Source organism: Spironucleus salmonicida, chromosome 5 (genome assembly GCF_000497125.1).
Source record: "Spironucleus salmonicida strain ATCC 50377 chromosome 5, whole genome shotgun sequence".
In the NCBI taxonomy this organism is placed as follows: domain Eukaryota; phylum Fornicata; order Diplomonadida; family Hexamitidae; genus Spironucleus; species Spironucleus salmonicida.
The window spans coordinates 777539-802538 of NC_090600.1; the positions used below are offsets into that span (position 1 = coordinate 777539).

The following is a 25000-nucleotide window of genomic DNA, read 5'->3' on the forward strand; positions in this document are numbered from 1 at the left end:
GAAAAAGCTGCTGATTATTATCGAACTTTTAATATAATTAAATATCTAAAATCTGATGTGTTATCTTGTTGGTCGAACCTAATTTTTCTTAATCTGTTATTCTTATGAAAGTGTAAATCACTTTTGAATTACAGCCAAATGATTGTTCTATTCCGGCAAATGCTTAACTTTTCCCCACGATTTTGTTTAATGATAATGGAACGATAATTATTTTATAAGAATTTTAATAAAGGAATGGTTTAGAAGATTATAAGTATCCTTATGTCCATAATATGGTAAAATTCACTTGTTTGGTTTGTAGGGAAATAGAAGATTTGGGAAAAAGGGAAGAATGTTTATAGGTCATTGGTATCATGGTTAATAGTTTAGAATATGTATTAGGTTTATATCTAATCTATTATTCTGGTTAAATGTGAACCGAAGTAATTTAAGATGCCGTCGTATATTAGGGAGAAGGGTCTATTATGCGTGGGGATACCACAGGTATCTTATTCTATATTAATCCTCATTTATATATTTTATATCATGCGCTTTTTAATCATTATCCAAGCTGATAGATAGAAAAAATACAGTTAATATCAAATTATACATAATGATGAAAAGTGGAGATTTATCTTTGATATATTATGATAATTATTCCTTATATACATCCAGTAATATTTAATTCTTATAAAGTGCTGCAGGTATGAAACCTTACTGAAAGTATTCTTTGATTATCTATACATAATATATTCAGTATAATGAGACTAATGAAATTACAGGATAGTTATTTACTACAATTAATACTGTTAAATAATGTATTTATCTTACTATATTAGATATAAGAGGTAGAAATGATATAACATTCTAATTACGAAGTGATTTTAATGAAATTTGGTTGGACATAGATGAAGACATTTAATTATAGATAGTTAACGAAAAACTAGAAATTTTATTAAAGCAAGCATTCAAATTAAAAATTATATATATAATAGGACAATTACTAAACTAAATAAGATATAAGAAGCATAATTAAAAATAATCATGGAGTTAAATTTACAGTTAGAGGGCCAAGTTTATACATGGTTAGTATACAAATAAGTTTTGAAAATATTGGTGCATTCTGGATTATTTATCTAAGTTATGTAGTTGTTTATGCAATAGGTGGTATATTGACTATAACAATTATTATACGGAAAGAAAACAAAACAGATTGATTTTTAATTATAATTTGTTTAAATTCATAGTTAATTGTTTAAAACTCCAATCTACTAAACAAATATCGTTTTGTAATGTTGATATTTATAATGTATTCGTTTTTACAAATTAATGTTAATTGAAATAAATAGAACTGAGACTTTATAATATAAATGGCAATCAAAATCTTAATATTAATCATTAAATTATACTTCTTTAATAATGCTATAAATAGGATTTAATAAATGATTCATAGTTAGCGTAATATAAGAACGAGTCAGTTTTTCATTCGAAGTTATAGTTAAATAACCTTATAAAATATAAAATAATTATATTAATAAATTTGAATTCTATACTTGCTGTCTAATTTAGTATTTTGTATGATATAATTTTATTAATATATTACTTAATATTATTTATTATTATAAAAATTTACTAAATATTTTCATCGATTTCCTAATGGAATTAATATTAATAGTAGAAATTGAGATACATAGTCGTAAGAACATCAGGAAATATCATAGAAACCCAATAATATTAAATAATTTAAAATACTTAAATTCTATATGATATAAATGAGTTTTTAACCAGTTATTATAAATTATGTGTCAAAAATTAATACTTGTTACAAATTAATATCACTGGGTGCCCCTGTGGGAGACGTAGATACCGTCGAGGAACTTCCTGAGATCCTTGTGGCGGATCTTTACGGACTCGTGGATCTGGGCACAGAACATGGAGACGAGCTCCACGTCGTTACCGGTGATGATGAGCTCGTCCTTGATATCCTTGGAGATTTCGATCTTGACACCAGGCTGGGCGGTGATCTTGCGGACCTCGGACTCACGAAGGAAGTTACGGATCTCGATGGTGGACGCGTTGTCGACGATGTTGACGGAGATGGGGAAGTGGGCATAGGCAAGTCTCATCTTGTAGAGGTAGCCCTTGGTGACGCCGGTGATCAGGTTCTGGATGTGGGCAGTGATGGTCCTGGGGAGGGACTTCTGCTGGCCCTTCGGGAACCAGACGGTGACGATGACTTCGGCGCCTACCATCTCAAGTTCGCAGGGGGTGTGGACGAAATCGCGGAAGAGGGTGCCGCGGGGACCGGTGATGGTCACCTTCTTGCCTACAAGCTCGCACTTGATGCCCTCGGGGATAGTGATAGTACAGACGTTCTTTAGTACCATGACGAAGGAGTGGAAAATAAAAAGCAAAATAGGTGCGGTACTAAACAGCCAAGTTCGGAATTGAATTACCGGCCCCGCGCCTCCTGCCTGGGCTCAGGGCGGACGCTTTAGCAGGAGCGCTGCGAACTCCAAGCCGACGAGGTCCCCACCCCAGAGCAGCTCACCGTCGGCCGTTAGGTAGAACAGGGTGTTGTACGGCAGGTAACCCACGTCGAACGTGAGGTCGCCGTACTCGTTGAGTGTGGACGGGGTGAGGTCGTGCGGGGTATGGATCTGGTACCGCTTGCCGAGCTGCTCGAACTGGATGGCGGCCATTCTGAAAATGCGGAGGAAAGTGACAGTCGCAAAAATGCGCAATCGTAAAACATCACTGCATGAGCGTCCCCTTGCGCACAGCCTCGCCGTCGGCTCCGAGCTTGGTCGCGATCGCAACACCGAACTCGAGCGCGACGCCGGGGCCCTTGGCGCACACGTGCTTGTCGCCCACCACGACTCTGTCGTCCACGAAGGTGTTACCGGGGGCCTCACAACCGGGGTAGCCGCATACCTTGAGGCCCTTCCACACGCCCCACTTGGTGAGGACCTAGGGTGCCGCGCACATCGCGCAGACGAGCTTGCCCTTCTGGACGTAGGATTCCACGAGGGCCTTGACCTTCATATCGGCCTCGAGGTTGGCGAAGCCCATTCCGCCTGGAATGATGATGGCGTCGGCGTCCACAACGGTGGTGCTGTCGGCGGTCATGATCATGCCCTGGTTACCGGTTACAGTCTTGGTGGTCGCGAAGAGGGTGACCTTCACGCCCGCGCGTCTGAGGATGTCGGCTGTACCGTAGGTCTCTATCTCCTCGCATCCCTCAAACATGTACAATAAGGCTGATGGCATTTGTGGAGTGGCAGATTTATATCGTAGTAGTGGGGGCTAGAGCGGGGCCTCGGAAATCAAATCGTCGTACACCTCTGGGTATACGATGCGACTATATTCTACGCACCACTCCGAATGGCAGTTCTCGAGGGGACATCCCTAGAATACCTCGGTCCGCCCCCGGAGGCCTTCGCGCCGCTGCTGGTCGTGCTCAGCTGCACCTTCGTGGCCGACACCCGCCTCCTTCCGCAGCGCCTGGCGGCCTTCCGCGCCCAGCACCCCGGCGTTGGCGTGCTATACCTGTTCCGGGAGCCCCGTTCGGCTGTGGAAACCGCCTTCCCCCGCCTCGACCTCTTTGGTGGTTCCTGCGTGGCCGTGGACCCGAGCAACACCGCCTTTGACGTCCTGCTCGGGCACACTGGGCAGCGACTGGTGCCGGCGTTTTGCCTCTTCGGCCGCACTGAGCTGCTCTGGGGTGGGGACCTCGTCGGCTTGGAGTTCGCAGCGCTCCTGCTAAAGCGTCCGCCCTGAGCCCAGGCAGGAGGCGCGGGGCCGGTAATTCAATTCCGAACTTGGCTGTTTAGTACCGCACCTATTTTGCTTTTTATTTTCCACTCCTTCGTCATGGTACTAAAGAACGTCTGTACTATCACTATCCCCGAGGGCATCAAGTGCGAGCTTGTAGGCAAGAAGGTGACCATCACCGGTCCCCGCGGCACCCTCTTCCGCGATTTCGTCCACACCCCCTGCGAACTTGAGATGGTAGGCGCCGAAGTCATCGTCACCGTCTGGTTCCCGAAGGGCCAGCAGAAGTCCCTCCCCAGGACCATCACTGCCCACATCCAGAACCTGATCACCGGCGTCACCAAGGGCTACCTCTACAAGATGAGACTTGCCTATGCCCACTTCCCCATCTCCGTCAACATCGTCGACAACGCGTCCACCATCGAGATCCGTAACTTCCTTCGTGAGTCCGAGGTCCGCAAGATCACCGCCCAGCCTGGTGTCAAGATCGAAATCTCCAAGGATATCAAGGACGAGCTCATCATCACCGGTAACGACGTGGAGCTCGTCTCCATGTTCTGTGCCCAGATCCACGAGTCCGTAAAGATCCGCCACAAGGATCTCAGGAAGTTCCTCGACGGTATCTACGTCTCCCACAGGGGCACCCAGTGAGTTTTATTTAACCGCTCCGCTCACTTGAAGATCCAATCTATGTTCTCGTCCGGAATGAAGTCCTCTTTGTCGTCGTTGAACTGGAACTGCGGGTCGTCCCTACCCTGCCTCGTGCTCCGCCTTCCCTTCAGCGAGTCCTGCCGGATCTGGTCCCAGTTCTTCATCTCGCATTTCGCCGACTCCGTGTGGCGCAGCGGCTTCTGCGACTTCTTCGTCGGCACCGACGCCATGCCGTCCAGCTCCCTCTGGAAGACGATTTGGTCATGGATGTTCTGGGAAAACTTTTGGATGTCGCTCTGGCTCTCGACAGTGTCATTCCCGGTATCGAAACTCTGAACGGTCATCTTCGGGGTCCGCGCTGACTGGTGATTCTGCGGCCTGAGCCGGTTTTTCATGCGCGTCGTATCCCGCGATACCAGGGACACGGACTCGGGTGCCACCACCGGAACTGGCCCCACGGCGCGGAGCACTAGCGACTTAAACTAGTAAGTTTCATTTTGTAAGGCTTGTTATATGAACATTGTATATAATTATACTTCATTTGTCTCGTTTCCTAAACAAATGATATTTTGTTAATTAATTTATTAAATAATATAATAATTTATTTAATTTTGATTATTAATAATAGATATTATAACTATTTGAAATAAATATAAAATAAATGAAAAAGATTAAGATAGACCGAAAGGTATTATCCTCAAAGAAAGCAAGTAAATACAGTCATCAAATCTCAATACCACATAAGATACCTATTAAAAAATTAAGTTAGTTAGTAGCTCCTTCTTTTTTAGGTAGACTATACAATCCATTGTTTAAAGTTAACGATAAATCATTAGAGTTTAGTCTTAGTGACAATAGAGATCTGGATTATGATGAATTATTAGCTTTAGAATTACATGGGATAGAAAGCTGTAATAGTATCAGTATGGATTGAACGGCTGCATATTTGGTTGATCAAATTTTATATGCTGCTAAAAACGACATATAATTAATAATTATAACATATTATAGAAGTGAGTTTTAGTTAATGGTTGGTTTTAGTTATTTAATTAACAATTATACAAAAATAATATATGATAAAAAGTGGAAAACTATCAATTTCTATTAAAAATATCTCTTTAACTAATATTCGGATTGTTATTATAAAATTAATACTTTGGCTAAATATGATTTAAATTAGAATTGTCAAATAATTGATAGAAACTGACTCTAACTTCAAGTAGTATACCTAATATAATATGAATATACAATTATTATATCAGTTTTTTAGATATTGTAAAATAATACTTATTTATAATTTTATTTGACATTATAAAATAGTACTAAAAATATTTATGCGTTGAATAATAGGATATATACACTCCACAGTAAAAGTAAAAGGATTTACTGCAAAACATTTGATTTACGGTAATTTAAATTATTCTAAAGTTAAAATTTTGGGAATAGAGGTTGAATATAGTGATTTAATATGAAATTATTATAATAATTTACTCTTATTTCAATAATATAATAGAAACCCCTTTTACATATCAACTATAAAATATTGTATATTCATATAATAGTATGTGTTTAAAAATAATATTATATATTAGTTGAAATATTTACTAATTTTGTTCGATATTTTTAATAATTAGGAGTTAACAATAATATGGAATGTTGTATAAATTAAGTAATAAAATATATTAATTATAAATAAATAACATCTAAGACTATGTTCTAATGTTATTCTAGTTTTCAAAGTATTTATTAATGTGATATTGGAATGACAAGTATTGAATTCTTGTTTCTTGTTAGTTCAAATAATTTTATATAAGTGAAAATTTGTAACCTAATAAAATGATATTGAGGATTAATTTTGAATAAGATCAGTCTAAATTACAAATAACTATATGAATTCAGTCATATAAATAGGACTATAGCAGAGATTCGTTAAAATTTTCATATATTTGTTATTGTATAGTTGATTCTTTCGATAATATCATGGAAATTTATTCTAGTCCAGTGCATCTGTTGAATATTTTAATTATTTTAGCCTTTTAATTACCTCATTAGAGGTTCGGTTGATTTTAAGTCCTATTTTACGCCATTATCTTGCGGGGGTAGAGTTAACAGCATTTATAAGTTGAGCATCATCTTCTTTAAGCCAAACTTTACAATGTTATACGTTTAGCACTCTTTAATAATGTTAATATAAAGATACTTTTTACCTTTGTCTTTTACTAACACTATTAAACTTATTAGTTATCTTAACCCAGTTTAGAAGCTACTAATTAATGTTTGATGAATTAATAATTGATTTCAACAATAATGACTCTTATTAACTGAATATATTATATTATGATTTACCCGGTGTCTTAGGATTATGATAGTCATTTATCTAAGAAGACTAAGATAACTCCTCCGAATGAGCTTAAGGTTGAGCTAGTTATTCTGAATCTGAACAATGAGAAAACATAATTGGTTTTTATTGTAGATAGTACTATATATAATAATATATATATAACTTAAAAATGTTAAATGAATCATTAATGCTAATACTGCTGATATCATTTATCGTTATATCTAATATAATAGCTTTCACATATTACGCTATAAAACTAAGTTGGTTTAAAAGAAACAGAGTTGATAATAATTAGCTCACCTCCAGTACAGAATCAAGTTTACTTTATTGAGTGAAGGCTCTAAATTACCTTTTTCTAGATAAATTAATCAGGGGAAATAATCTCTATCAATATTAATCCATTTTTTGTTATTTTTCAAGACCTTAAGTCTGTTTATAATTTAATTATCTGTTCTACCCTCTAACTGTTTAGCCATATATTTCCACTATCTCCTAGGACTTTTTAATAATACGTTAATTAACAAATTATCCTCATCACCTGACCATTTTCTCTGAGTTTTTTCTGGAGTTAAAACTCGGACCCAATGCTAAACAATGCTCGCCTGACCTCTTTACCGATAATTTAATTGATTGAATTTTTATGAGATAAAACTCCAATTTTTGGCTCCATACTCTAAGATAAGAGTACTTAGTAAACTGTTCTCTTATTCGCACCAAATATTTGATTTCGTTCTACCTTAAGGTGGTTGATTTATCTATAATTAAACTTAATAAATCAATGCTAAGATTTACTATTGTTGTATCAAGAAATCGTCCAACAACATTTTTTTCCCAAAAAAGATAAAATAAATATTGTGATATTTATATACTTCAGTGAGTTAGCCGTTGATATATTGTATTTAAAAATAATACAACAGAACTTACATTTATTATAATAATTTTAGAATTATCAAAAAATTTAAAAATTTAAGATTTATGGCATTAATTATGCTGAAATATAGAATAAATCGACCTATGGAAATTTTCAATTTCCTTTGTTTTAGAGTACTATTATTATCGTATAGAATTATAAGTTTGTATTAAATTTCCTTGATAGCGATATCATGTTAAAATAATTATAAACATATTTCAGATCAATAATTGATCAGATAATTTTATAATAGCTACTAATGTAAAAACAATAGAACTAATATGAAAATTGTAGTATCTTATGATATAGTATAATATAAAAATCAGAATATATTTAACAGAATAATATATACTCTAATATGTTAATACGTAACTAAGCCGATGTATGAAACGAATTCCCCATAAATTGTAACTATTATACACACTATAAGCCTTTATATAATTTTGCTAACTAAATTTTAAATACTGCTATCTCGGTAAAAAATTTATTAAATTTGATTAGAAGCATTATTTCCCGGTGACTGTTATTCAATAGTATTTTTCTATATATTAATTATATATATCAAAATATATGTTTCTAATATGATTATAAAATATATAATAATATATTTTTAACTTTCCACTCTAAAAAAGCATAAATGAATTGTAAATTCTAAAGGTTCAAACTACTCAGTATTGATGATAATCTCACCTGGATGGAGATAGAAGACTTTATTTAGTACTGCAAGCTGACTATTTTCTCAACTGATACCGAAATTTCTAAGGCCGCAAATCTTTACAACTCCTTATTTTCAGATATCAGCTGCTACTACTACGATGCGGTAGCCCTGTCGCTGTATTTCGTGTAGGATACACACGACAAACTATCCCTGCAGCAGTTCTCATGCTCGCTTGATATTCCTTGTGAGCGGTTGATTTAGCTTTGGCAAAATCGAATAGAACACATAAAGCTGAACTTCACTACATCTCCAGGTTTCTTAGAGCAGTTCTAAGTCCAATGATCGTTGGTAACCTCTCTGCATGCCATTTCTGTATATAACTGTTCGATTGATTTTCTAGTGATTTTTTGCAAAGTTTCGCCTATTATATAATAATATATGATTATGTTATACTCCTATTTTTATTATAAATTATTATACATAATATAATATTAAATTTTTCACTCCACAAATCAATCATGATCCCATACATTTACCGCAAAATTTACACCGAGGAGGACAAAAAGGCCTCGCTTGAAAAAGCTGCGCTGCACGCTATTTTCTCACCGGAGAAACTAATTTTCTCCTTCCAAACCGATCAAATCAACTTCAAAATCGCAAATTTAGAGGTTTTTTCAGGTCAAAAGGCACCGTTTTCTGGAGTTTTTGATGTATCTTTCAAGGATTTCGACATCTGTGCGATCGCTTTAAACGACCAGGTCATCGGCGAAATAAAGTTCGAGGTTGGTGGGAACTTCGCCATTGGATTCAGCGGTAATGGGGTTGATTCTGTTGGCGTAGACTTTGTGGTTAGGAAGTGAAAAATTGAATATTATTTATATATAATTATGGGTAATAATAATTACGTATATTTGGAATGTAGAAGTAAGATTAGTAGAAATTTAATTATTATATTATAATAATTGAATAAAATACATGTAGAAAATATCCTTGTGACATATAATTAAATTATATAATAAACTGAATAAATTAGATTATTTGTTTTTATATATTATATTAAATAGGTATACTTGATGTAACAGATTAAGAGTTGTATACTAATAACTTTATACGTTTAAAGTATACAATTTCCAATTACTAATATATAATATTATATGATATTTATGAAATAAATCTTTTTACTTTCATTCACTGATTTATTAAGAATGGACGCTATCATTGCCAAACTCGATTTCGTCACTGTAGTATCTGAAAAAGAATCCAAGCCTGTTATGCTTGAATGTTTTGCCACCTGGTGCCCACCCTGCAGAGCTCAGATCCCACATTTGGCTGAGCTTACTAAGAAGTTCCCTAATGTTTATATTGTCTCAGTTTCTCAGGAAGACAAAGCTAAGGTTGAATCCATGGCATCTAAGATGAAGCCTATGAAGGAATATAACCTGGCTGTTGATCCCTCTGGCTAAGTTCAGACCTTTATGGAAAGCAATGGTGTTTAGGGTATTCCTCATGCCTTTGTTTTTGACAAAGCCGGCACTTTGATTTATAGCGGTCACCCCGGAGGCCCTGAGTGCGAAGAAGCTTTAGCTAAAATCAACTGATTGGATTTTATCATTTTTATTTTTAACTTAAGAATCTTTGTTTCATTTATAATGGCAGAAATTTCAAAGTCTCATCTTCACAAAATAAACTATATAATTTTAATCGTATAAATAAAAATTTAGAAATTATAATCACTATTACACCGACTAAAGGATAAATTTAGCAATACTAAAATTTACAGTATAAATAAGCAAATAAGATATAATTTCAACCTATTATAATCTATTTACTAGAAAACCTTGCTTCTGATAATCTGAATTTTTGAGTTCACACCATTACACTAATACTTTATATGCACTAATACTACCTAAGCATAATCTATGTTGAATTTATTATATTTCCTCCATTGAATCAACCGACTGAATATACATAGCGCATATTTACCTAATTGGTTGCACCTGTTCCGACAACCTCTATCGCTCATTTGACAAAACATTATAATTAAAAATATAATTATTTTCTATTAATAATATTGAACTCATTTATTTTCTTATTCCAAATTCAGCCCTGTAGCCGCGCCTCATCCACCATAGCGCCACGCCGTCCTGGACCAGATTTTAGCGCCAACACATATCCACCATATCCTAAAAATAAACTTATAGCCATAAAACAAATCCCCTCGATCTATACAATGTTTGTACGCTCGACACTAAAATTAACTATCGGAATCTGCGTCCCTGCGAAGTTCAGCATACCCCACGAATCGCTATTGAACGTTACTTTGAAAGCATCCACTGGGTAGCAGAAAGATGACGGGAAGACGACCTCCATTGACGTGTAGAAGAAGGACCCAGTATACAGAGAAACATTGTACTGCTCTGTCGCGTCATTGGAGACATATAGTATGATCGGAAGCTGCTATCCGGGACCTGGATCACAACCGGTGAGGTAGTTGATTGTTATGCAGAACTGATTGTCACGCCGCAGCAGGTTCGCCGAGTTAACACAAGTCGGTACGTATACAGCGCGGTCAAAATATATCTCCATAAGGGAGAAGTTATAGTGCATAAAAGCGACTTACATATTGTAGATGAAGCTCTGGCCGTACAACTGCAACAATATGAGGTCCTTCTTGCATTCTGTAACATTCGAAGCATTTGTGCAATCAATCCAGAATTCTGGCTAATAAAAATCAAACAGTAGCATCTATTGCTCAAAAACCCAGGTCCTGCCTTCTGTAAAATTTTTGGATTCTTAAACACATAATGTTACAAAGGCTTGCTCTGTAGTGTTGAAGGCTGACGCATTTAGGAGAGTTGTAGTAAAGTGGATTTTGTCCCCTTAAAAATTAACAATGAGCTCTTTGTAAAAATTTTTATATGATATCGCCCGGATGCCTTGAATTTCCTGCTAAATAATAGTTTCATACGGTTTCAGGTTTGGGTTGGTATTATCAGGATCAACTTCGTTGTAGGTCACTAGTCTGATAAAACCTGTAAAGAAAGCCTCGAAATAAACGCTATAAACATCAGCAATGCATTTTTCATAGGAATATGATTAGTCAATGCACTCAACAGCTAATCCTTAATATTATACAAGAGACTGATTGTAATTTTTGATCCTATGAGTCCAGACGAGATCTGGATAAATATGCATCTAAATATCTACGTCTACTTATTCGAATCTGCATAAATACGCTTTTGGAAATGTAATAGTGTAAACTCCTTAAACTAGATCCGGAACAATGTAGACTTCTGAAAAACACTACTCATGATTATAAAATTCCATGCTTAGAGTGGAAACAGTTGAAGAAAACTCAGAGCTGATCTAATTAAACACGAATGAGTATTTAAGGTTTGTTAATGTTTTCATTTCTGCAATACATAAATCTGTCGATTCTATACATTGTAGTTGAATTATTTTGTTATCATGAAAATCAAAAAAGATACTACCTGATTCTAATGTATTAGTACCAAGACTTATTACTATTTATGTAGATAGTTGTTGATACTCTTCGCAGATTCTTTCACTCTCCTTATCTAAGTCAAAGTTTCTCAAAAATAGTGATATATAAGCATATCCAGAGACTTCAGAGAAGTTTAATGTAGAATTATAGGCAAAGCAACTAAGGGATAAAACTCCTATTAGCATTTTTTTCTGTATTGGTCAAGTCAATAATATATTACAAGTTCTAAATATATTTTTATTTGTTAATAATTGTATTGGTTTTGCTTAATGGCGATTAATTGGTAAAAACTCAAGTACTAGAATAATCGGTTCATCATTTTTATATTATTATTACAAAATATACGTTCAAATTTTAAAATACTAATTATAGTACTTTAATAAAATATTAATATTTACACTTAGGATAATAAGCAAATAATTATTATAAATATAGGATAATATTATTACTTTATCAACTATTTATTCTGTAATATCAAATGTTTCTGCTTATTATGCGATTATTATTATAATTTCCATTTTTTATAATCCCGACTATCACTGAGAGCAGGCATACCGCCAGGTGGCTCGCAATCCCCCATCCACCTGCATGGACTCCAGTATTAGTTTATAATATAATTTGAAAAATTAATACTGGAACGTAAAATGTCACCTCCCTGAACTTCTGGCCCTGCCCACGACTGGTACATTGTGCTACCCACGATAAAATACCGATATCTTGAAAGAGAGTATGCCGCTCACCCTCGAGCATTGCACCAACCGCCGTATTGGTTTCCCGTCTCCTGGCTTTCGAACGCCCATTCTGCACACCGGCAGCCATGCTTTGTCTTATTCGCATAATTGTCAAGTTAATACCGGCGCGATTCTAGGGGTTCAATTGGACTGACCGCACAGCTCCCACCTTCTGCGGCTGGAGATGCTGGCCGAGCAACTACGATGGCGGTCGCCATCAGCCCCTCCGAGGTTGGGTTAACCAGCATCCTCTGCTGCGACCTTCTGTGCGGCACAGCTTCCCGCCGTGTGAACCGAAAAAAATATGAGCTAGCTCACTTAACCACATCTAGCTTCGTCAGCCTATACCTAATCTGGGTGTCGGTCCTTCCACCGACCTCGTTGGCGATCAGCTTCCACTTCTGACCGTACTTTTCGTACGCCTGGATCAACTTCTTGTCCTCGTCCTTGGTCCACCTCCCCTTCTTGAGCCCTTACTTGAGCACACGGAAATACCGCTGGTAGTACTGGCTCGTGCGGATGCTGAGTGCGAACGTTTGGTTGAGGACCGCCGTGATCTCAACCCAGCTCTGCTTCTCGTGGACCTGCGCGAGCTCCAGGAGCATGGAGTCGATCTTGGAGTTGAACACGTACTGCCTGACGGACTTCGCCGAGTGCTACTTGTGCATCGACAGGATAGAGATGTCCGAGAGCCGGGACAGGTGGTCGTCGTTGAACTGCTCGTTGGGGTCCACCGAAATGAACGAGGTCACGATGTTGAACGAGTACTCCATTTTCTACGAATTGGAAACTCGGACCCTAATAGAACCAGTATTCTGGCTATATTCCACGTTTCACTTTGTAGATATCATTATTATGCATATTACAATACAGTGTATACTTTGACTGGTATTTTTTAAACCGGATTATTTCGTATACCTGGTGGTTTATATTCGCTCTCAATTGTATATTTCCAGTCCCGCCCCTTGGGTATTGTTTCGGGTATCACGTCGTTTAATTGTATACCTTCGCTCGGCCACGATACACTCGTGCAGCGGCGTCTGACGTGTGGACCTGGCCGCAAGGTTTCCGGGCCCATTTGCTTTCCGCTCCGCTCCGAATGGCAACCTGCGCCCTCTGCGACCAGTTCGACTCCTTCTCGGAGTTCCCGGTCCTGAACCAACTGTACCAGGGCCTGGTGGACCAGCTAGAGCAGAAGAGCTTTGTGCCCTACGACTTCGCGGGGGTGTACCTGCAGTTCTTCGCGCAGGCGCTCGGCCAGTACCAGTGCGCGCAGCCCCTGTGCCTCTACAGCTTCCTGCTCGAGGCGGCGTGCATGCTCCAGCAGATCCTCCCGACCAACCGGCTGATCTCCAACATCACCCGCCGCGTCAACGCCTCGCTGTACGACGCCGTGCAGAACCCGGACAGCTTCAAGTGCGACTTCCTGCTCCAGACGAGTTTGAGCCAGCAGAAGCCCCGGCAGCTATCCAGGCCCATCGTGGACCAGGCGGTGTCCCACGCGCGGTACCAGCTGCAGGCCTCCGCGATAGACGCCCAGCAAGCGGGGCAGGCGCTGGTACAGCTGCTCACCGGTGTGAGGTGCACCATGGTGGTGGGCAATAGCCCCGCGGTGCTGCAGGCCGCCAGTCAGTGCGACCTCGTGTTCGTCCTCCGCTGCAACGAGGACATTACGGCGTCGGCGGTCACATACCTGGGCCAGCTGGGGGCGAAGGCAGTGCCCGTCGAGCTCGATATGATACCCCACCTGGCCGGGCGTTGCTTTGGGCTGATCTCGGCCCCGCGCTTCGTGTTCCGGAACGGCAGCTGCGTGACCGACGCCGGTACCGGGGCGGCCTGCGAACTCTTTCGGACCATGGCGAGGAAGGTCATCTTCGTGATCGAGGCGGGTCAGGTCAGTGAGGAGGAGGGCAGCCGCGACACGTTCGGCCCGGACTGGGTGGACGCGGCCAACATCGACTACTACGTGTGCGCGAAGGGACTGGTGGCGCCCAGACAGGTATTCTCGGCGTGCGAGTGAGGACGTTTGCCAAGATTCTAGCGTGCTCGACCGGATGCTCTGCCCAAGCTTCCCAAGAGCAGATCGAGCCCGAAGTTGCTTCTAGAGGGAAACCGCGCAATAGGAGAGCTTGTCTCCCCTGGGCAAGGCCTTGACCGGCAGTCTAAGCAGTATATTCCGCACGCCAGCTTCCAAACCCTGGGCGCACGCGATCACCGCAGCCATGGCTAATACCATAGACCAATTGAGAAATCCACCTAAATTAATAGAAAAACCACAATTTCCATTTAAAACAACCCAAGCAATATCTATCCATACTCCCTGCCGATCGCCATTTCTCAAAACTCTCACTAACGTGATATTCATAAAATTTGTAAAATAAAAACTAAATAATTTTTTAATAAAAAGTTATTATTATATATTATTAATATATAATTTATTTTTATTCATTATTATACATATTCCATATAATAAACCAATTTGGCTAAAACGCGTATTTTTACATTTTCACCACAGCAAACCCAAACTCAAGTCACTTTTTTGCTTGCCTGCCCAAATTCTCCCAGTTTATATCGATCCTCTAGATGTTCCTTTCATGTTTCGCGAGCTGGAACCTCAGCGACTTCTCTGTGGACCTCAAATTATGCAGAATCCTTCCAGTTTCGATCAAAACCGCTGCCAATGCCATGAGCTGCTCAGTCTCCACCGATCCTGCTAGTTTGTTGTAGAAGTTGGATTCAATTGAGTCGTTCACTACTATCGCTCCTAGCTCACCCATCTGCCTCAAATACTTCGCCTGTGTGTCAGAGGAAGACATTTTTGGTTTTATTGTAAGAAGTTAGATACTATATAATATTCATTAAAATTTGAAATGGAATAAACTGAATACAAACAATAATTTGATATTATAATATAATATATATTTCATATCAAATGAAGCTCAATCCTACAATTTATCGAGGCACCTACCACGAGACATACGGCCCGAAGTCGCTAGTGCTCCGCGCCGTGGGGCCAGTTCCGGTGGTGGCACCCGAGTCCGTGTCCCTGGTATCGCGGGATACGACGCGCATGAAAAACCGGCTCAGGCCGCAGAATCACCAGTCAGCGCGGACCCCGAAGATGACCGTTCAGAGTTTCGATACCGGGAATGACACTGTCGAGAGCCAGAGCGACATCCAAAAGTTTTCCCAGAACATCCATGACCAAATCGTCTTCCAGAGGGAGCTGGACGGCATGGCGTCGGTGCCGACGAAGAAGTCGCAGAAGCCGCTGCGCCACACGGAGTCGGCGAAATGCGAGATGAAGAACTGGGACCAGATCCGGCAGGACTCGCTGAAGGGAAGGCGGAGCACGAGGCAGGGTAGGGACGACCCGCAGTTCCAGTTCAACGACGACAAAGAGGACTTCATTCCGGACGAGAACATAGATTGGATCTTCAAGTGAGCGGAGCGGTTAAATAAAACTCACTGGGTGCCCCTGTGGGAGACGTAGATACCGTCGAGGAACTTCCTGAGATCCTTGTGGCGGATCTTTACGGACTCGTGGATCTGGGCACAGAACATGGAGACGAGCTCCACGTCGTTACCGGTGATGATGAGCTCGTCCTTGATATCCTTGGAGATTTCGATCTTGACACCAGGCTGGGCGGTGATCTTGCGGACCTCGGACTCACGAAGGAAGTTACGGATCTCGATGGTGGACGCGTTGTCGACGATGTTGACGGAGATGGGGAAGTGGGCATAGGCAAGTCTCATCTTGTAGAGGTAGCCCTTGGTGACGCCGGTGATCAGGTTCTGGATGTGGGCAGTGATGGTCCTGGGGAGGGACTTCTGCTGGCCCTTCGGGAACCAGACGGTGACGATGACTTCGGCGCCTACCATCTCAAGTTCGCAGGGGGTGTGGACGAAATCGCGGAAGAGGGTGCCGCGGGGACCGGTGATGGTCACCTTCTTGCCTACAAGCTCGCACTTGATGCCCTCGGGGATAGTGATAGTACAGACGTTCTTTAGTACCATGACGAAGGAGTGGAAAATAAAAAGCAAAATAGGTGCGGTACTAAACAGCCAAGTTCGGAATTGAATTACCGGCCCCGCGCCTCCTGCCTGGGCTCAGGGCGGACGCTTTAGCAGGAGCGCTGCGAACTCCAAGCCGACGAGGTCCCCACCCCAGAGCAGCTCAGTGCGGCCGAAGAGGCAAAACGCCGGCACCAGTCGCTGCCCAGTGTGCCCGAGCAGGACGTCAAAGGCGGTGTTGCTCGGGTCCACGGCCACGCAGGAACCACCAAAGAGGTCGAGGCGGGGGAAGGCGGTTTCCACAGCCGAACGGGGCTCCCGGAACAGGTATAGCACGCCAACGCCGGGGTGCTGGGCGCGGAAGGCCGCCAGGCGCTGCGGAAGGAGGCGGGTGTCGGCCACGAAGGTGCAGCTGAGCACGACCAGCAGCGGCGCGAAGGCCTCCGGGGGCGGACCGAGGTATTCTAGGGATGTCCCCTCGAGAACTGCCATTCGGAGTGGTGCGTAGAATATAGTCGCATCGTATACCCAGAGGTGTACGACGATTTGATTTCCGAGGCCCCGCTCTAGCCCCCACTACTACGATATAAATCTGCCACTCCACAAATGCCATCAGCCTTATTGTACATGTTTGAGGGATGCGAGGAGATAGAGACCTACGGTACAGCCGACATCCTCAGACGCGCGGGCGTGAAGGTCACCCTCTTCGCGACCACCAAGACTGTAACCGGTAACCAGGGCATGATCATGACCGCCGACAGCACCACCGTTGTGGACGCCGACGCCATCATCATTCCAGGCGGAATGGGCTTCGCCAACCTCGAGGCCGATATGAAGGCCAAGGCCCTCGTGGAATCCTACGTCCAGAAGGGCAAGCTCGTCTGCGCGATGTGCGCGGCACCCTAGGTCCTCACCAAGTGGGGCGTGTGGAAGGGCCTCAAGGTATGCGGCTACCCCGGTTGTGAGGCCCCCGGTAACACCTTCGTGGACGACAGAGTCGTGGTGGGCGACAAGCACGTGTGCGCCAAGGGCCCCGGCGTCGCGCTCGAGTTCGGTGTTGCGATCGCGACCAAGCTCGGAGCCGACGGCGAGGCTGTGCGCAAGGGGACGCTCATGCAGTGATGTTTTACGATTGCGCATTTTTGCGACTGTCACTTTCCTCCGCATTTTCAGAATGGCCGCCATCCAGTTCGAGCAGCTCGGCAAGCGGTACCAGATCCATACCCCGCACGACCTCACCCCGTCCACACTCAACGAGTACGGCGACCTCACGTTCGACGTGGGTTACCTGCCGTACAACACCCTGTTCTACCTAACGGCCGACGGTGAGAGGCTGCAGGCCTTCAAAACCATAACCAACGCGTACTTCAGCGTGCGCTTCGAACTTTCCAATGGGGACTACCACATAGACGACCACCGTGTCGTGCAGCTCGAGCCGTTCCACATGCGCCTGGAGGTCGAGCTGAGCGGCCAACGGCACCTGATCACTGACAGCACATCTTTCCCGGTAACTCTGAACCAGATGTTCGAGGTATGCGAGGGCGATACTATCGACGTCTTTGTCAACAGCCACAAGGCCTGCAGCGTTCCCAGCCGTATCTCTACCCTCACGGAGCTTACCTTCAGTGTCTTCGCACAGGACGGGCGTATCCATATCTCGGTTGACAAGGACGGCATTCCGCAGGCGGGAGGTGCCGTGCCTGTTGAGTGACGGCTAGGCATGCATCTATGTATTTCACTATAAAAACAGAAACCAAACTATTTATTAATTTATCTTATTAATGATATTATGAATTTATTATAAATTATATTTATTAAATTATAATATAAATTGATTTATTTTTAATATAATGCAGATAATAGCGCCAACAAAATTGTTCATTAAAACGTTAAAGAATCTTAACAATTTGTTAAACACTAAGTAATCCTCAATTATGTTATCAAGAACGTAACAAAATAGTTTTAAATAAGAAATATAAAAAGCAATTTTTGATTCATAATCTCCTAAAATTATTATTACAACATGTTTGCAACTAGATATTGAATAAATTTATAGTATAATAGGTCCAATCAATGTGATTTAGGCAGAGGAATTAGTCCTAACGATAGATTAAATTTTATATAATTTACTTCCAAAATCTGATAATAAACTAGATCATGATAATCAAATTTCTGCAATTGAAAAAGAAATTATGGGAAAATAATAACAAATTGCAGTATTGAAAGCTGAGAAACTACGTTTGCAGATTACCAATAGTAATCAGTGAAAGTAATTTCCTTTTTATATTATCTAAATTATTAATTAAAAATAACTACATATAACATAAATAGATATATAAAATAATTCTTGATAAATTGTTAAAAAAAATTATGAGTGAAAAATTTTCTAGATGCAGACATTGGTGATCAAACCCTTTTGTGCACATGTCGCAGTGGCGGCAGTGCACACCTAAGGGCTGGCTCAGGCATTGGGCTGAGCATGGGACTCTGTTGTCTTTAGCAATTTGCAAGATCTTCCAGATGGCGTAGGTAGCAGCCATAACTAACGGTATGGTGAACGGCTGGTTGTGCACGGATAGAATCTGTGCGAACAGAAGAGGACCAATGAGGTTGAACTGACGCATTCTGGAGGAGTGTAGACTGTAGGGAGAATATACTTATATCTGACAGACACAGGTATAGTAACTACTCATTCACGGGAAATACTCCGCCCCAAACTCCTGCATCACCAGGAAGTTCTTCCGCAGCCCCTTTAGGCGGCTGACGATCTGGTTGTCCGTGCGCCCCTCCAGTAAGTCGGATATCTTTTTCCACGCACGGGGCTGGCAGCAGCGCATCGCGGCGACCAACTTCAGGTCCTCCTGGGCAGTCCACTTGCGGTTCGTCTTTTTCGGGTCTAGCACGCGCACCCAGTGCTGCACGATAGAGGGCATCTTGCGCTGCGCTCCCACAGTCTCGGCGTTGAATATCTGGGCAAGTTGTTTCCAGTTCTGGGGGCCGTACATTTGGATGAGTCTGACGAGCAGGTCGTCCTCGACCCTGGTCCATATGTTAGTAGAGCTCCTGCCCGCGCGCTTGGCTGGCTACGCCTCCAAGGCCGCTGGTTCGGGCTGAACGTCCACGCGGATGCTAGACCACTCTAGCGTATCATCGAGAAAGCTCTTGTACTGGGAAAGCGGAATCTCCAAAGTCGCATCAGGTAGCGCGCCGAGGCAGATTATATCGCTGTCTGAAACCAGGCTGAACATTGGGTGGAAAGGCTAATCGCAGAGATTACAATAAAGAGTGAGTTAGAGTAGATTATGTTTGTTGGTTTGTGGTTTAGTAAAAATAAAAGAAATGTAGTCGATAATGGGGTGCCTAATATACATGAATACTGCCTACCCTGGGGGCGAAATGGATAATATCGAACGTAAAAGCGATACGTCTCCGGATATGGTAACATTATTATATACTGATATGCCGGTTTAACTTTGGGAATAGGAGTGGAAACAGTAAAATATACCAACGTACTTTTTGACGAATTATACTGAGTTTGATGAAGTTTCTAAAAGTTATTTACAATCCGCTTAAGAATGTTTTGCGGTAACCTAATTATTATACTCCTACTTGCCCGTATTCGGCTTGCAGATTGACCAATTGGTCTACGGTTGCCCGATCCTCACGATTCTTAGTTCACCCTGAGACACGAAATCTCGAGTATTTAAGTTCTACGCGCCCTAGTGAGACTGCCAGCGGGCTGCATCCGCCTTTGAGGTACGGGGCAGCATGACTCAGGATTCGCTGGTCGCATGCCTAGCTCTGTGCGGACGCCGAAATCATCCCAGCAGGGACAGGGTGTAATCCGACACAGCAACGCCAGGTGATTGTCGCAGGGTAAGCGCATCCTATGAATAGTCTCACTATCGCAGAGCGAAAGCACAGATACCCTGCTGCTGGTTGTTACGCATAAGTATGGAGGCAATACGACCTGGTGCCAGCTATCACCGAATAGATTGCCAGGCTCGCAGTGATCAAAGTTCCTTCAGAAGCTCAGTGTAGTCGTCCACGAGAAAATCGCAAATCTCCCTCTTCTAGTCCATCTGGTTCCTCTCGCTGAGGATCCCGATTACTCTGCCCCCGCTAGCTCTGGCCCCCTGCATGCCTGCCACGGTGTCCTCGAATACCACTGTCTCCTAGGGGTTCCCACCGATCTGTCTCATACACTCCAAAAATACCTTGGGGCTAGGCTTGCTAGCACCTACATCTTCGCAAGTAACTATAGTGATATTCTAGCGTATATCAGGATAGCGGCTTAAAAATGACTCTATTACTGCATGAGGACAAGCTGTGGCTAACCCAACTGGAATTTTCTTTTCTATTAACATTCTAAGAAAATTATCACCATTATTTATAAACTCTACCTATTAAAACAACTTAATACAATTTGAAATAAATATATCTTTGACTTCTTCCACGCTAGCTGTAAGATTATACTTTGTAATAATAAATTTAGAACAATCTGGTGTTGACAATCCCTAAATATTATCTAAATGTTGTTTTTCAAGGTAAGGTATATTATAATTTTCAAATACCATACCGTGTACTTTTTCCCAAACTGGTATTGAGTTGATAAGTGTGCCATCAAAATCAAAAACAAAATATTTCATATCTTCAAGCATTTTAAATTATATATTCATTTTATTATATATTATTATAAATATTATAATTTACAGATTTTTCTAATACAAGGTATTCAGATATATAAATCTATATATGAATTAAGTAGCAGTTATCATCTTATGACGAGATAACATCTAAAAAGTAATAATATCCTATATATTGATAATTTTAATGGCATAAATCTTAATTTTTTAATAAATACCGTAAAATTATACTACAATTTTGTAAAAATTTTGATATTAAAACAAATGCAATAAATTATTTAAAAATAAAAACATTCCACTTTAAAATAATTTTATCATTAAATTTAACTATGTATTTAGAGATTTAGTATGCTTTATAACCTATTTGTAGGGCAAATAAGTTCATATTTAAAATAAATAACATTTAATTAAACTAGAGTGGACTTATAATTTTCCCTAAATTTTAGTGACGAAATAATAATATTTTAATAATTAGGTTTTTATTAGCAGGTAAAGTGATAATCAACTAATAAAAATCATAAAACAGTATTGAAACACGTTAATTATTTTATATATTCTATTCATTTATATTTATGTTCTATTATAATTTTGATATATATTATTTTATAGACGAAGATTCATTAAAACCTAATTTTATTGCATATTATTCTTCTTAAAGAAATAAGTGTTTTATTATAAAATGAATATTTCTGGATTTTTGAATATTCTGCATTTATTTTAAATAATACACATATTATATAAATAATATATATTGTTTAATGTAAAAAAATTACTTTCCTATTCCGCAAAATGTCAGATACTGATCTTAAGCGTGCTGAATTCCGTCGTTACCTTTAGCGTACTGGGGTTGCAGACTCCATAACAAAGGCATTTGTAGCTCTCTATGAAGAATCAGAAAAACCAGCAAATGCCCTTGAATTTGTTGCTAGTTTCCTCGGATGCTCTGGCGAAGATAAAATTGCAGCTCTTACAGCTCAAATCGAAGAGATTTAAAAGGAAAATGAAGAATTAAAGAGATAACTTGAGAGCAGAAATAGAGATGAGTGATGTTGGCTCATTTATAAATATTATCTATATTTTTGAGATTAAACAGTAGACTAGATTTAAGATTCCGCTAATTTATGTACATACAGTTAATAATTATTATTAAAGGAATTACTATGGTATTAATTTACTTTAAATATAATGGGTGTGCATATATATTAATTTTTTATATTCATGAATTGTTTAATAATAATTTTCTAAAGTTGAATTACAGTCATAGAATTTTACAGAATATCCTTGTAATTGATATAGGCCATATAACCATGGCTGCGGTGATCGCGTGCGCCCAGGGTTTGGAAGCTGGCGTGCGGAATATACTGCTTAGACTGCCGGTCAAGGCCTTGCCCAGGGGAGACAAGCTCTCCTATTGCGCGGTTTCCCTCTAGAAGCAACTTCGGGCTCGATCTGCTCTTGGGAAGCTTGGGCAGAGCATCCGGTCGAGCACGCTAGAATCTTGGCAAACGTCCTCACTCGCACGCCGAGAATACCTGTCTGGGCGCCACCAGTCCCTTCGCGCACACGTAGTAGTCGATGTTGGCCGCGTCCACCCAGTCCGGGCCGAACGTGTCGCGGCTGCCCTCCTCCTCACTGACCTGACCCGCCTCGATCACGAAGATGACCTTCCTCGCCATGGTCCGAAAGAGTTCGCAGGCCGCCCCGGTACCGGCGTCGGTCACGCAGCTGCCGTTCCGGAACACGAAGCGCGGGGCCGAGATCAGCCCAAAGCAACGCCCGGCCAGGTGGGGTATCATATCGAGCTCGACGGGCACTGCCTTCGCCCCCAGCTGGCCCAGGTATGTGACCGCCGACGCCGTAATGTCCTCGTTGCAGCGGAGGACGAACACGAGGTCGCACTGACTGGCGGCCTGCAGCACCGCGGGGCTATTGCCCACCACCATGGTGCACCTCACACCGGTGAGCAGCTGTACCAGCGCCTGCCCCGCTTGCTGGGCGTCTATCGCGGAGGCCTGCAGCTGGTACCGCGCGTGGGACACCGCCTGGTCCACGATGGGCCTGGATAGCTGCCGGGGCTTCTGCTGGCTCAAACTCGTCTGGAGCAGGAAGTCGCACTTGAAGCTGTCCGGGTTCTGCACGGCGTCGTACAGCGAGGCGTTGACGCGGCGGGTGATGTTGGAGATCAGCCGGTTGGTCGGGAGGATCTGCTGGAGCATGCACGCCGCCTCGAGCAGGAAGCTGTAGAGGCACAGGGGCTGCGCGCACTGGTACTGGCCGAGCGCCTGCGCGAAGAACTGCAGGTACACCCCCGCGAAGTCGTAGGGCACAAAGCTCTTCTGCTCTAGCTGGTCCACCAGGCCCTGGTACAGTTGGTTCAGGACCGGGAACTCCGAGAAGGAGTCGAACTGGTCGCAGAGGGCGCAGGTTGCCATTCGGAGCGGAGCGGAAAGCAAATGGGCCCGGAAACCTTGCGGCCAGGTCCACACGTCAGACGCCGCTGCACGAGTGTATCGTGGCCGAGCGAAGGTATACAATTAAACGACGTGATACCCGAAACAATACCCAAGGGGCGGGACTGGAAATATACAATTGAGAGCGAATATAAACCACCAGGTATACGAAATAATCCGGTTTAAAAAATACCAGTCAAAGTATACACTGTATTGTAATATGCATAATAATGATATCTACAAAGTGAAACGTGGAATATAGCCAGAATACTGGTTCTATTAGGGTCCGAGTTTCCAATTCGTAGAAAATGGAGTACTCGTTCAACATCGTGACCTCGTTCATTTCGGTGGACCCCAACGAGCAGTTCAACGACGACCACCTGTCCCGGCTCTCGGACATCTCTATCCTGTCGATGCACAAGTAGCACTCGGCGAAGTCCGTCAGGCAGTACGTGTTCAACTCCAAGATCGACTCCATGCTCCTGGAGCTCGCGCAGGTCCACGAGAAGCAGAGCTGGGTTGAGATCACGGCGGTCCTCAACCAAACGTTCGCACTCAGCATCCGCACGAGCCAGTACTACCAGCGGTATTTCCGTGTGCTCAAGTAAGGGCTCAAGAAGGGGAGGTGGACCAAGGACGAGGACAAGAAGTTGATCCAGGCGTACGAAAAGTACGGTCAGAAGTGGAAGCTGATCGCCAACGAGGTCGGTGGAAGGACCGACACCCAGATTAGGTATAGGCTGACGAAGCTAGATGTGGTTAAGTGAGCTAGCTCATATTTTTTTCGGTTCACACGGCGGGAAGCTGTGCCGCACAGAAGGTCGCAGCAGAGGATGCTGGTTAACCCAACCTCGGAGGGGCTGATGGCGACCGCCATCGTAGTTGCTCGGCCAGCATCTCCAGCCGCAGAAGGTGGGAGCTGTGCGGTCAGTCCAATTGAACCCCTAGAATCGCGCCGGTATTAACTTGACAATTATGCGAATAAGACAAAGCATGGCTGCCGGTGTGCAGAATGGGCGTTCGAAAGCCAGGAGACGGGAAACCAATACGGCGGTTGGTGCAATGCTCGAGGGTGAGCGGCATACTCTCTTTCAAGATATCGGTATTTTATCGTGGGTAGCACAATGTACCAGTCGTGGGCAGGGCCAGAAGTTCAGGGAGGTGACATTTTACGTTCCAGTATTAATTTTTCAAATTATATTATAAACTAATACTGGAGTCCATGCAGGTGGATGGGGGATTGCGAGCCACCTGGCGGTATGCCTGCTCTCAGTGATAGTCGGGATTATAAAACATAAAATAATATTTATATATTAAAATAGTTATTTAGTAATTGTTCAA

General features: G+C 42.1%; 26 protein-coding genes across 26 annotated transcripts; 12 read left to right on the plus strand and 14 right to left on the minus strand. All coding sequences in view use genetic code 6, as the record gives it.

The window, feature by feature from the left end:
• Nucleotides 1-749: 749 nt before the first annotated feature.
• SS50377_25053 (uncharacterized protein) lies at nucleotides 750-1196 on the plus strand (the record flags this gene model as incomplete). Its single annotated transcript, XM_067908890.1, has 1 exon — nucleotides 750-1196. The coding sequence occupies one exon, from the start codon at nucleotides 750-752 to the stop codon at nucleotides 1194-1196; it is 447 nt and encodes a 148-aa protein (XP_067763711.1).
• A 618-nt stretch (nucleotides 1197-1814) lies between these two features.
• SS50377_25054 (Ribosomal protein L6) lies at nucleotides 1815-2366 on the minus strand (the record flags this gene model as incomplete). Its single annotated transcript, XM_067908891.1, has 1 exon — nucleotides 1815-2366. The coding sequence occupies one exon, from the start codon at nucleotides 2364-2366 to the stop codon at nucleotides 1815-1817; it is 552 nt and encodes a 183-aa protein (XP_067763712.1).
• A 367-nt stretch (nucleotides 2367-2733) lies between these two features.
• On the minus strand, nucleotides 2734-3249 carry SS50377_25055 (Protein deglycase; the record flags this gene model as incomplete). The annotated part of the gene is made up of 1 exon (XM_067908892.1): nucleotides 2734-3249. One exon carries the CDS (start codon nucleotides 3247-3249, stop codon nucleotides 2734-2736), a length of 516 nt encoding a protein of 171 aa, XP_067763713.1.
• A 603-nt stretch (nucleotides 3250-3852) lies between these two features.
• SS50377_25056 (Ribosomal protein L6) lies at nucleotides 3853-4404 on the plus strand (the record flags this gene model as incomplete). The annotated part of the gene is made up of 1 exon (XM_067908893.1): nucleotides 3853-4404. One exon carries the CDS (start codon nucleotides 3853-3855, stop codon nucleotides 4402-4404), a length of 552 nt encoding a protein of 183 aa, XP_067763714.1.
• Nucleotides 4405-4424: 20 nt separating this feature from the next.
• On the minus strand, nucleotides 4425-4925 carry SS50377_25057 (uncharacterized protein; the record flags this gene model as incomplete). Its single annotated transcript, XM_067908894.1, has 1 exon — nucleotides 4425-4925. One exon carries the CDS (start codon nucleotides 4923-4925, stop codon nucleotides 4425-4427), a length of 501 nt encoding a protein of 166 aa, XP_067763715.1.
• Nucleotides 4926-6382: 1457 nt separating this feature from the next.
• Nucleotides 6383-6859, minus strand: SS50377_25058 (Myb-like DNA-binding domain-containing protein; the record flags this gene model as incomplete). Its single annotated transcript, XM_067908895.1, has 1 exon — nucleotides 6383-6859. One exon carries the CDS (start codon nucleotides 6857-6859, stop codon nucleotides 6383-6385), a length of 477 nt encoding a protein of 158 aa, XP_067763716.1.
• A 254-nt stretch (nucleotides 6860-7113) lies between these two features.
• On the minus strand, nucleotides 7114-7671 carry SS50377_25059 (Myb-like DNA-binding domain-containing protein; the record flags this gene model as incomplete). The annotated part of the gene is made up of 1 exon (XM_067908896.1): nucleotides 7114-7671. One exon carries the CDS (start codon nucleotides 7669-7671, stop codon nucleotides 7114-7116), a length of 558 nt encoding a protein of 185 aa, XP_067763717.1.
• A 621-nt stretch (nucleotides 7672-8292) lies between these two features.
• SS50377_25060 (uncharacterized protein) lies at nucleotides 8293-8655 on the plus strand (the record flags this gene model as incomplete). Its single annotated transcript, XM_067908897.1, has 1 exon — nucleotides 8293-8655. One exon carries the CDS (start codon nucleotides 8293-8295, stop codon nucleotides 8653-8655), a length of 363 nt encoding a protein of 120 aa, XP_067763718.1.
• A 176-nt stretch (nucleotides 8656-8831) lies between these two features.
• SS50377_25061 (uncharacterized protein) lies at nucleotides 8832-9173 on the plus strand (the record flags this gene model as incomplete). Its single annotated transcript, XM_067908898.1, has 1 exon — nucleotides 8832-9173. One exon carries the CDS (start codon nucleotides 8832-8834, stop codon nucleotides 9171-9173), a length of 342 nt encoding a protein of 113 aa, XP_067763719.1.
• Nucleotides 9174-9518: 345 nt separating this feature from the next.
• On the plus strand, nucleotides 9519-9911 carry SS50377_25062 (putative FixW protein; the record flags this gene model as incomplete). The annotated part of the gene is made up of 1 exon (XM_067908899.1): nucleotides 9519-9911. One exon carries the CDS (start codon nucleotides 9519-9521, stop codon nucleotides 9909-9911), a length of 393 nt encoding a protein of 130 aa, XP_067763720.1.
• Nucleotides 9912-10043: 132 nt separating this feature from the next.
• Nucleotides 10044-10394, minus strand: SS50377_25063 (uncharacterized protein; the record flags this gene model as incomplete). Its single annotated transcript, XM_067908900.1, has 1 exon — nucleotides 10044-10394. The coding sequence occupies one exon, from the start codon at nucleotides 10392-10394 to the stop codon at nucleotides 10044-10046; it is 351 nt and encodes a 116-aa protein (XP_067763721.1).
• A 19-nt stretch (nucleotides 10395-10413) lies between these two features.
• Nucleotides 10414-11724, minus strand: SS50377_25064 (uncharacterized protein; the record flags this gene model as incomplete). The annotated part of the gene is made up of 1 exon (XM_067908901.1): nucleotides 10414-11724. The coding sequence occupies one exon, from the start codon at nucleotides 11722-11724 to the stop codon at nucleotides 10414-10416; it is 1311 nt and encodes a 436-aa protein (XP_067763722.1).
• Nucleotides 11725-12554: 830 nt separating this feature from the next.
• Nucleotides 12555-12797, minus strand: SS50377_25065 (uncharacterized protein; the record flags this gene model as incomplete). The annotated part of the gene is made up of 1 exon (XM_067908902.1): nucleotides 12555-12797. One exon carries the CDS (start codon nucleotides 12795-12797, stop codon nucleotides 12555-12557), a length of 243 nt encoding a protein of 80 aa, XP_067763723.1.
• A 66-nt stretch (nucleotides 12798-12863) lies between these two features.
• On the minus strand, nucleotides 12864-13322 carry SS50377_25066 (Myb-like DNA-binding domain-containing protein; the record flags this gene model as incomplete). The annotated part of the gene is made up of 1 exon (XM_067908903.1): nucleotides 12864-13322. The coding sequence occupies one exon, from the start codon at nucleotides 13320-13322 to the stop codon at nucleotides 12864-12866; it is 459 nt and encodes a 152-aa protein (XP_067763724.1).
• A 326-nt stretch (nucleotides 13323-13648) lies between these two features.
• SS50377_25067 (uncharacterized protein) lies at nucleotides 13649-14569 on the plus strand (the record flags this gene model as incomplete). The annotated part of the gene is made up of 1 exon (XM_067908904.1): nucleotides 13649-14569. The coding sequence occupies one exon, from the start codon at nucleotides 13649-13651 to the stop codon at nucleotides 14567-14569; it is 921 nt and encodes a 306-aa protein (XP_067763725.1).
• A 511-nt stretch (nucleotides 14570-15080) lies between these two features.
• On the minus strand, nucleotides 15081-15365 carry SS50377_25068 (uncharacterized protein; the record flags this gene model as incomplete). The annotated part of the gene is made up of 1 exon (XM_067908905.1): nucleotides 15081-15365. The coding sequence occupies one exon, from the start codon at nucleotides 15363-15365 to the stop codon at nucleotides 15081-15083; it is 285 nt and encodes a 94-aa protein (XP_067763726.1).
• Nucleotides 15366-15481: 116 nt separating this feature from the next.
• On the plus strand, nucleotides 15482-15994 carry SS50377_25069 (uncharacterized protein; the record flags this gene model as incomplete). The annotated part of the gene is made up of 1 exon (XM_067908906.1): nucleotides 15482-15994. The coding sequence occupies one exon, from the start codon at nucleotides 15482-15484 to the stop codon at nucleotides 15992-15994; it is 513 nt and encodes a 170-aa protein (XP_067763727.1).
• A 20-nt stretch (nucleotides 15995-16014) lies between these two features.
• On the minus strand, nucleotides 16015-16566 carry SS50377_25070 (Ribosomal protein L6; the record flags this gene model as incomplete). The annotated part of the gene is made up of 1 exon (XM_067908907.1): nucleotides 16015-16566. One exon carries the CDS (start codon nucleotides 16564-16566, stop codon nucleotides 16015-16017), a length of 552 nt encoding a protein of 183 aa, XP_067763728.1.
• Nucleotides 16567-17169: 603 nt separating this feature from the next.
• Nucleotides 17170-17685, plus strand: SS50377_25071 (Protein deglycase; the record flags this gene model as incomplete). Its single annotated transcript, XM_067908908.1, has 1 exon — nucleotides 17170-17685. One exon carries the CDS (start codon nucleotides 17170-17172, stop codon nucleotides 17683-17685), a length of 516 nt encoding a protein of 171 aa, XP_067763729.1.
• A 52-nt stretch (nucleotides 17686-17737) lies between these two features.
• On the plus strand, nucleotides 17738-18274 carry SS50377_25072 (uncharacterized protein; the record flags this gene model as incomplete). Its single annotated transcript, XM_067908909.1, has 1 exon — nucleotides 17738-18274. One exon carries the CDS (start codon nucleotides 17738-17740, stop codon nucleotides 18272-18274), a length of 537 nt encoding a protein of 178 aa, XP_067763730.1.
• A 982-nt stretch (nucleotides 18275-19256) lies between these two features.
• On the minus strand, nucleotides 19257-20333 carry SS50377_25073 (Myb-like DNA-binding domain-containing protein; the record flags this gene model as incomplete). The annotated part of the gene is made up of 1 exon (XM_067908910.1): nucleotides 19257-20333. The coding sequence occupies one exon, from the start codon at nucleotides 20331-20333 to the stop codon at nucleotides 19257-19259; it is 1077 nt and encodes a 358-aa protein (XP_067763731.1).
• Nucleotides 20334-20576: 243 nt separating this feature from the next.
• Nucleotides 20577-21224, minus strand: SS50377_25074 (Beta-phosphoglucomutase; the record flags this gene model as incomplete). The annotated part of the gene is made up of 1 exon (XM_067908911.1): nucleotides 20577-21224. The coding sequence occupies one exon, from the start codon at nucleotides 21222-21224 to the stop codon at nucleotides 20577-20579; it is 648 nt and encodes a 215-aa protein (XP_067763732.1).
• A 774-nt stretch (nucleotides 21225-21998) lies between these two features.
• On the plus strand, nucleotides 21999-22256 carry SS50377_25075 (uncharacterized protein; the record flags this gene model as incomplete). Its single annotated transcript, XM_067908912.1, has 1 exon — nucleotides 21999-22256. The coding sequence occupies one exon, from the start codon at nucleotides 21999-22001 to the stop codon at nucleotides 22254-22256; it is 258 nt and encodes an 85-aa protein (XP_067763733.1).
• A 464-nt stretch (nucleotides 22257-22720) lies between these two features.
• On the minus strand, nucleotides 22721-23641 carry SS50377_25076 (uncharacterized protein; the record flags this gene model as incomplete). Its single annotated transcript, XM_067908913.1, has 1 exon — nucleotides 22721-23641. One exon carries the CDS (start codon nucleotides 23639-23641, stop codon nucleotides 22721-22723), a length of 921 nt encoding a protein of 306 aa, XP_067763734.1.
• A 326-nt stretch (nucleotides 23642-23967) lies between these two features.
• SS50377_25077 (Myb-like DNA-binding domain-containing protein) lies at nucleotides 23968-24426 on the plus strand (the record flags this gene model as incomplete). Its single annotated transcript, XM_067908914.1, has 1 exon — nucleotides 23968-24426. The coding sequence occupies one exon, from the start codon at nucleotides 23968-23970 to the stop codon at nucleotides 24424-24426; it is 459 nt and encodes a 152-aa protein (XP_067763735.1).
• Nucleotides 24427-24492: 66 nt separating this feature from the next.
• SS50377_25078 (uncharacterized protein) lies at nucleotides 24493-24735 on the plus strand (the record flags this gene model as incomplete). The annotated part of the gene is made up of 1 exon (XM_067908915.1): nucleotides 24493-24735. The coding sequence occupies one exon, from the start codon at nucleotides 24493-24495 to the stop codon at nucleotides 24733-24735; it is 243 nt and encodes an 80-aa protein (XP_067763736.1).
• Nucleotides 24736-25000: the final 265 nt, after the last annotated feature.